Source organism: Athene noctua, chromosome 3 (assembly GCF_965140245.1).
Source record: "Athene noctua chromosome 3, bAthNoc1.hap1.1, whole genome shotgun sequence".
Lineage (NCBI taxonomy): Eukaryota > Metazoa > Chordata > Aves > Strigiformes > Strigidae > Athene > Athene noctua.
This window is the reverse complement of record NC_134039.1, coordinates 24,201,877-24,211,305: the sequence shown is the minus strand read 5'-3', so window position 1 is coordinate 24,211,305 and position 9,429 is coordinate 24,201,877. Positions and strand designations below refer to the sequence as shown.

At 34.9% G+C, this 9,429-nt stretch overlaps 1 protein-coding gene across 22 annotated transcripts in view; it reads right to left on the bottom strand.

Moving 5' to 3' along the window:
• Positions 1–1,464: 1,464 nt before the first annotated feature.
• C2CD5 (C2 calcium dependent domain containing 5) overlaps positions 1,465–9,429 on the bottom strand; it is a 71,146-nt gene continuing 63,181 nt past the window's right edge. For 5 of the 22 annotated variants that reach the window (XM_074902297.1, XM_074902292.1, XM_074902296.1 and 2 more), the window contains 6 exons: positions 9,343–9,429; positions 7,791–7,841; positions 6,702–6,803; positions 5,692–5,882; positions 2,703–2,849; positions 1,465–1,995 (listed from right to left, as the gene is read on the bottom strand). In XM_074902297.1, coding sequence (XP_074758398.1) covers positions 1,864–1,995; positions 2,703–2,849; positions 5,692–5,882; positions 6,702–6,803; positions 7,791–7,841; positions 9,343–9,429 — 710 coding nt within the window. In that variant the 3' untranslated portion in view covers positions 1,465–1,863. Of the gene's footprint in view, positions 1,996–2,702; positions 2,850–5,691; positions 5,883–6,701; positions 6,804–7,790; positions 7,905–9,342 lie in introns of all 22 variants that reach the window. The other 17 variants (XM_074902286.1, XM_074902285.1, XM_074902288.1 and 14 more) reach the window with 6 other exon arrangements.

Below are 9,429 nucleotides of genomic sequence, written 5' to 3'. Positions count from 1 at the left end.
CTCTATGTCTAATGAAACATATTAGAAGAAATTGTGACCTTTTAACAGCTAGAAATGAGAAGATTGCATAATACTTCCACAGAAGCTACCAAAAAAACCCCAAACCAAACAACAAAAATAATCAAGAAAAGATAATTTAATGTGCTACTTCAGAGAATATTTCCATGCTGAATACTTAGAAAACAACTTCTTGTACCAGATTCAAGACCTTCTGAAGTTATTAATATTCTGCCACCAGCTTCAAAGGAAACAAGATTTGCCTTGCAAAATAATTAAGAAAGCTGCAACTATTTATAGGTGACAAGTTTATGGCAGCTCTGGTTGCAACAGCTACAGAATTTAGAAAGACAACTGTACGAGACAAGTGTTCTGGTAAGCACCTAATTCAAACACTTCAAATACAATTACCTCTCCAAGTTTTAAATAATCAGGTTGTAACATCCTCAGAGGAAAATTTTTTTATATAGGAGAATGGGACTGAGACATCTTTAATATGTATCCAGAGTACACATTTAACTATTGGACAGATAAAAAGGCAATAAATTTTATAAAGGAATTTATTGTGCAAGTATGATTTCGATGCTCATTTACAAAGAAATAATTAGTTTTAACATGTAATCATGCCAATGCTTAATTTCAACACTAAGCAGAATATTTACATTCAAGTTTACATGTTTGTTCAAGTTCCATATATGGTATTGTCAGAATTAAGTAAGAATGCATCTTCAAATCAAAGTTTTAATTTTTTACATTAAAATATCACCATCTTTCAGACATTTACTGGAAATTACAAATTTCCTTTCTTAGCAGTACCATCATTTCCCAGCTACTGTACTGGGGGAAAAAAACCCCAAACAACAAACCAAAATCAACTTGTAGAAACCATCATTACAAACATACATCACCCATTTCCAACTTGTTAAATGCAAAGGAGGGTGGAGTATACCTCTGACTTTTGGAGGACTGTTTACATTATCCTTACAAAAGATCATGCCTGAAGAAAGTAAGTCTCAGGGTAATTCTTTCACAGAATCTTGTATTAAAAAAAAAAGATCCGTTTTGTCAGTACTGAAGTGAACATCTTATAATAGCACCAAACACACTTTGGAACTGTTCTTTTTTAACCATAGGGATGACTAGGAACATAGCATCAAGGTCTGGCACCTTTTAAAAACAAAAACAAATGACAAAAAATACCCCAAAACACCCATCCAAAACATATGCTGTATAGTAATAATTTTTTTTAAATATCAGCAATTCACAAACAGCTGAAAAATATTTTTAGTGCACAGAAATTCAAACTGACTTTTTGGTGCTGCTGCTTCTGCTTCACGCTCTATGATCTAAGGTAAATTCAGACTTCAGCCAACATTTTCTTAGCCTGCGCACAAATCTCTCACTCCTTCAGCAACAGTTGCTAATACAGGCTTCTCAGTTATCTCCCACCCACCCTGACCCCTTTTATTTCTTAAACTGAGCTGAGAATCAGCTAATACAATACGCAAACTCAGAAATGGTTCTGAATTACAACTTATCATGGTCCTGTTGAACAGCTAAAAAATGGAACAGAATTTTTGTTTACTTTCACAGTACCACGTGATGCCTACTATTTTAATTCATACTCTCATATCAGTGCTTCACCTACTGTCTAGGTTTCACAGCAGCTTGAAATTATAACAAAAGAATCAAAGCATCCCTGCCCATATGCTGTCCTGTTACATAAAGGACAACATATAGAGATTGTCTTAGATTTTGGCTGTTAATGCTACGGGAAGATGCTGATTTTGAAGATGCAAACCTAAACATTCCCACATTTTAAATAAACTTTGTATTTGGCAGGGCCTACTTCAACTTCTTCTGTCTTCATGTTGTAACATCTCCTCCAGAACTTGTGGGTTGAGAAACAACCGTAGAAGGTTGTACCGGTAACGTTTCTAACTCAGATTCACGTACAAAGATGACTGCATCACCACTGACATTTATTAAACACTGAGCCTGAAAGAAAAAAAAAAAGACAATACGCAGTTACCAAACATTAAATAACAACATATTTCATGTTTACTTATATCTGTTAGATATAACTACACAGATAATAGAAAAGTCAACAGAGATCAGGAGAAGGACAAATTGTTATAATTTATTAATGAGGCAACCTCTGCTGTATTTGCTTTTATATCCACTCACTTGTGTGCTATCAAATATGTAGACACATTCCCATAAAACCACCACAAATTAAATACCTGGGTAGCTGTACTTGCTTTCACTACTGTTTGGACAAATATGGCATGTATCAAAGCAACCATATTCTGTGTTGTCTTTACTAATAAAGTTTTGTCCCTTTATGTCCAAAACGGAGCACTTTATATCAGGAACTCCAGGTATTTTTACATGGAGTTAAGATGAACACTGCAACATCAGAAAAACTAAGTTCAGCACTACTGTTCAACTGTTTCCTGCAATTTACTCCATTCTAGAAAACTTAGTATTTTTACTCATTCAGGTATTTATGAAGCAAATATATAATTCTGTGTTATCTCAGGTGTTCAAGAACACTCTTGACTTCTTTAAACAAACATTATAATGAAAGATCTGCAAGTGTTATGCAGACATGGCTCTACAGGGTTGCTGCTTTTTAAACATATAAAATGTGTATTTGTGTCATATTAACCATGACAGCACTTCTATTTCTTATAATAATTTACCTGATTTTTGTTTGGATTCTCCATGAAAACACACTGCTTCATTATGTATGAGACAACAGCATTCCCCCCTAAAGCTGCAACATGAGCTCTCACCATTGCAAACACTTCAGCAATAAAAGCATGGAGAAAACCACTGACACCACCCTCCTGAAATGGAAAAACAAACAAAAAACCAAACCAACAAACATTTCATGTTAGATATAGCTACAAGATACTGAATACTTTTCTTACATTTTTATCAGCTGAATATTTCAGTGAATCCTAAATAGTATATTGTACAGAACTTAAAAGCTATTCACTGTTTAATGGGTCACAGTTAAAAATCAGACCAATGGAACTTGCTGTTTGAGGAAAAGAATCACAACTAAGTTATTCATTTGTGACTGGGTTCTCTTTGCAGCCAGTGTATTACACATATTCATACTTATTAAACGTTCTTACAGCTATGAAAGAACATTTAATATTCCAATGACAGCTGACTTTTCTTTCATCAGGAAGGATACTGCCCATTTTTTTTTGATAACTAGGAAGCAGATAAAGAATTTCTACTGAGGATTTAAAGAGATTTAGACTTCCTGGAAATTACTGGTAAGGAGTGACCATTACCTTTGGTCACTGCAACTTTATGTATGCTAATGACTGTCATTAGTTCTCAACATTCACTAAAGAAATGATCCCTCAAATTATGAAGTAAGCAAGGGACAAAGCAGAGACTTGACAAGCAAGCTATTCAAGCTTCCCCCCCCCAAGCCCAAAACTTCTAGCCATGCCATTGCCTTAGGTTTTTTGACTTGATGGTGCTTGTGGGGAATTTTTACTACTTTGGTGCCAAGCTGAATAATTTAAATTGCTAAGAAAGGAGGAGAAGGGAAACAATCAAGTATGGGTTTTTTTTCCTAGATAATCCTTATGAAAGAATGCAAGCAACTACACTGAGGGGGGAAAAAACGAAATACACAAAAACCAGGCAACCAAGCAAAAAAATAAAAATTCAGAGAAAAAAACCTGAAGGAACTGATGAATCAGAGCTCACTATTGGTTTAAAATATCTATAAAATTTCAATGAAAGTGACTGGCAAGACCACTAAGCTTCTCGTGTGTGTGTGTGTGTGTGTGTGTGTGTGTGTGTGTGTGTGTTACTAGAGAAAATGAAAGAGACAAGTAGAAGAGGCTATATAAGCTAAACTTCAACAAATATGGGCTGTCCTCATATCTACTAGAAGAACTATAATCTACCCTGAACAGACTCAAAGACATAAGAAAACATATCTTGGATGAGAATTAAAAAACAAAACAGCAAGTATAATTTCACCAATCCAAGCATAAAGCATGAATGAAATAAACTGTATCCAGAGATCAAAATTTCAATACAAGTTTGTCACACCTCATGAAATTTTGATTGTCCAGGTGTTTTAACAGTTACAGTAACTGATGGGAAAAAAAATCTGTAATATGATAAATCTAATACAAAATTTGATGACAAGTAACAGAAGATTATAAATATCTAAATGGCAAAACCTAAGAGCCATGGATAAATGGGATTTAAATTAATTTTTGAAGCAGTGTCTTGTATATACTTCAACTGTGCTCATAGGGCCTCAACAATCTGTAAACCACCATAAGCAAAATATAAAGCAATACAAACACTGTTAATTATTTTTCTATAGAACCTGAAATACATTACTTGAGTTGGATATGACAAGCACTCTATTTTGACTCTGTTACAGCCTCAGGGAAATACTGTGCAACTAGTATTAGAACTGGTTTGTAACTCAGCCTATGCAGCTGAAATAGATTTAAAATTAGATGCCCCGGGTGTTGGAAATAGCATACTGACAGTATCACAGAAATCATACAACCGTCCCAACTTCATGAAGGAGTTGAATCAAATACTCAAGCAACCTACCTCTGCTGAGATCTACAATCATAGTTGCCGAAGCTTGCTTATGAGCTATTTAATTTGTATCTATAGTTTGTATCTGCAGTTAGTACAGAAATGTCACGTAACCATTTGCCTGATCATATCATATACATCCTTTTAAAAATGCTGTCCTTTTCACACAGATTTCTCAAGCTAAAAGGGGCTATAACTTGCAAGATCCAAACAGGATGATTGTCTGATCAAAGTTTCTCTAGAGACCTCACAACTAATTTTTATGAAAGCTGATCATTTTTATTAACATCTGCTCTGTAATTTTATCATTGTGTTATTTGCAAGAAACAGCATACTCTTTAGCACTGACAAACCAGGCAAGAGGTACGTTCTGTTTCTGTGGCTGGCAATTGTAGCAGAAAGATGTCCCAAAAGGACATGAAAATAAGGAACATGTCTTGCACTTTGGCATGCTCAGGTAACTATCTGTTGTCCAGATATGGACTAGAGACCATTGTTTTAGCTCCATCCTGCAAGCTGGCTGTATGGGTATATACTCTATGGCATGCTTTTTAGACATCCATGACACAGAGCTACTTTACTGAGAATCCACAGAATGTAGTATTAAAAAGCAGCATAAAAGTTATATATGATATGGGAAACCTTGTATTAACCAAAGAATTTAAAATCCAAATACACTATGAAAGTTCATCATTGAGCTTGCTAAATGACAGAAAATGGGCTTATTTATATATATATTTTTAGCATTTAAATTAATCTCAGTTTTGGGTTCAAATGATCCCAGCTACCACTGCTGGTCAAAGACCTTTTTTTCCCATATACTTCTATTTAAGAACTCATTAGTTTAGTATCATATCCAAATTCAACAGCAATGGCAATGGTTAAGCAACTTCTTCCTAGCACTGCCGAACACAAAGCAGCTCTATATGCTCTGACAAAAACAATGCAATGTGACTTACTCCCCATTCAGCACTACCCTCAAGGGACAAAAACTCTATTTCCTTGCTGTGCCACTCCTCAACTCAAACCTCTTCAGAAATTTACCTTTTATTAGCATAATTAACAAAAAGTGCTAATCACTGATATACGGCTCACCTCACGCAAAGAAGTGGTTTCTCGTATAAAAAACATGTTGATTATCCCAAGATACTTGGTTATTTTTGCCCCAGGTAGAAAAGAAAGTGGCGTCATCTTAACAACTGAGACGGTAGAATTGGTGCATGATGGAACAGAACGGTGCCTTAAGTATCCCTCAGCCAATGGACTTGCTTTATCAAGTGAAGCAGCTAAAAAGATGGGGAAAAAAAGAGAGAAAGTAACTATCAACAACACACAGTAACTCTCCTTTATGGTTTCCAAATAGCTTCGTGACAACATTCAGCTGCCTGTGATGCTCAGCCATATCATGTGAGAAAGGAAATTATCATGCAATGCATGCAAAAGGAGACAAAAAGCTGAAATGGAATTTATTTGGAAGAGTGGCATTCCTGCAAAGGAAAACATTGAGGCGAGTAGCAGCACATACAACAATCAGTTATAAAGTGAAGATAAAGAAAAAAGTGCCAACATTTTGAAATGTGTATTCTGCTGGAGGAACAAATTATAGGAAGTGTGAAAGTTGTTGTGTTTCCCCAGTGCAGCATTTTCCATTATAACAGATATTAATCTCTGCTAATTTAAGCAAGATAGTCAGACCTGTGGCCAAAGAACTACTGAAAAATAACTCACCACTTGCTAATTTAGTGACCATTGCCTTGACTGTCACCTTGGTGATTGCTTCCTGATTCTCACCAAAAATTTTCCAAGATCATACATACACCTACATCCATGCAGTGTATGTTATATAATTAGTAGGCGTACATAGCTATTGGTAACTAATTTTTACTATGTGAACAGAAATACTATATTTTGCTTTTTACAATACTGGTTCATTAACCCTGTATTAGCTTACAAAGGCATTAACAATGTCGGCAGTTTTCACACTCAGGTATTCATTCTACATGTGATCTGCAATACTATTGCTGGGCAGGAAACTCCACTATTCACCACTGGGAAATCAGAGATATGTCTCAGATTATCATAACGTGGTAGAAACAGCCGCCTACTTGTCTTAATTGATCCGCGCCTTATGGTCTGAGCTTTCAGTTTAATGAGCTCTATCCAGCTGTTGCATCTGTCTGCAAAGGAACTGTAATCAACTGACGCTGCTGAAAACACAGACAGAAAAACAAAAGAAAAAAACAAAGAAAAAAATATGGATGATGTCTCTTGCTCATCTCAATGCTCCTTTTGTGGAAGCAGTTATCTGTGTCAGAGAGAACAAACATCCCTTTCCAGGTCTGTTTAAAGGAAAAGTTACAGTATAGGTTTGGACTTGTCCAAACCAAGGTACCGATTTCTGGTGATGTCCCAGCTGTGAACCAACTGCCTGACTGGGACTTCATCACTGAAAAAACATGCAAATAGAGTCATTAACGACTTATGCGAGATTAGTTTTTTTTTAAATCTCATTTTAAGTATTAAGTTCTGGCTTCTTTAAGTTTATTTAAGCCTTGTTTAATTTTCTTTGCTATTCTTTTCCTCACAAAGAGCTGCTGATCATGATTTAAACTTCCTAATTACATTTATCAATATTTAACCTACAGACTGAAAAAAAGCTTCGGTGATGAGGATAAGAGTCACAAGATGAAACAACACTTCAGTTTAAACACAAACAAGTTTTTCTTAGAAAATGCTGACCTCCTTTCCCAACATACTCCCAATGCTCCCCCAGTCATTACAATGAGGAGTTGTTTCTGCTATGACTTTTGGTATTAGTTTCAGGAGTGTTTGCGTATCTTTAAAAAAAAAAAGTTTTGCAAACACCATTTCTTCATTATCCTGAAGAAATGGAAGGAACACGTGCTAACTTCAAATTAAGACAAGCAAAAAAGCTCTCTCTCAGGGAACTAATTTACTGTCAGACAAAGTGCTATCAATATATCTGACAGACAGACACTGTTATTATTAATAAATCTGACTTTTGAAATTAAAAACCACATCAAAATATTAAGATATCATTAAGCCACACCAGAGCACGCATTCTCAGTAATCTAGTAAACACTTCCTGGATTAAAACACATCCAAAAAGAGTATACCAATATCCTAAGGATGCTCATTCTGTTCTGGCATATGGCTGAAGTAAGTACACTCACCTCTCTGAGCAGCAGGAATACCTGTGTGGGAACTTGCACCTTCCAGGACTTCTAGCAAGACAAAATTAATTAATATATGAGCAGAGTCATGTAGTAGAGGACAACAGCTTTCTTCTGACAAAAAAAAAAAAAATTAGAGAAAAAAAGTCTTTTATATATACACACAGGATAGTACGTACTTCGAAAGCACATAAGTTAGTATAAATAATTCACTTTACTAAATCTCTCTTGCAAATCACAATATGATCATTTACTAAAGGTCATTACCATATAAAGTTATATACATATATTTTAAAAATAATAATCTTTCAGAAAAATATGTAAAAAGGGTATCAATATGTTAAATAAGTTGCTAAGTAAATGTAACTACCATGAAACCTCGAGTCTCCTTATGAAGAAATGACAGATGACATAATTATCTAGCTGGAAGCCTCTGAAGTGATGTACAGTACAATTTAGAATGTGAAGAACATCAGGAAAAGTCATATGTGAACAGGCTACCCTCTACTGGTCAGTGCCCATTATAAAAGTGGCACAGTCTAGTAACAGTGAAAAAGATACCAGTCAAATTTCTGAATACCTCCTTTTTTTTGAAAATGAAAGGTTAAGAGTATCATAATGTGACAAAATAAAATTTAAGCACAGACAAATGCATAAAAATAAATAAACAAACAAACAAACAAAAAACCCAAAAACAAGGCAGTAAGAATATTATTGCTGAAATTAATCTGACCTTTGAAAACACAAGTAAATGTGGTAGGCACCCTACTTTATACAACTTATGTAATGGACAAAAAAGGGAGCTCTTTAACATGTTAGTAAAAGAGCATTTACAACAACTCACAGATACTACACTTACTAGTCATTTTAATGGGTAGATAATCCAACAATGGAGAAGGAAGTAAAGACAGTAGATTTCAATGAGTAATGACCTAATTTTGAATACAGTCCTAGAAGAACTGTAACAACCATTCTTGAAATGCAGCTCTATTGCAGTAAAATAAAGCTTAAACAGCTAAAATGTGCTGCACTGTACAAATTGTTTACTATGCAAGTTTAAGCTCCTTTCACTTAAAAAAAAAATTGCATGCAATTTTGCTCAGCTGAACAACCAGGATTTGATAGATAAAATATTTCCCACCAAGAAAACTATGAGATTAACTGTTTGAGGCTGACAATACATGGAGTTATTTTATATCAGCCATTTACAGAAGCAAAGCAGTATGAGGCAAGACTAATTATCAAGCAATCTATAATTAAGTCAAATGATATCAAATACCCAGTGGTTTGCAGCATTTTCAATACTCTAAATGCAAAGACAGACAAACTACAGGAAATCTACAAAAGAATATATACAGAATGATTAGCCAACCCATCTTATGTGACTCTCAAAAAATCTGACTTCAGGAGTGAACCCATCCATTGTGCTTAGGTAGCAAATAATATTTAAAGCATGTGAAAGTACAGATATTTTAAAGCTACTGCAACAATGAAAGAGCAGAACTCAAAATCAGTAAAAAACAATAGTTTAGCATTCTTCTATTTAACCGACCTTTAGCTGGTGAGAATGGTTGAGAAGCAAGGGGATCAGAGCAAAGTTCCAATGGAAATTGTAGCTGCTCTTCATTGTCTGTAGATG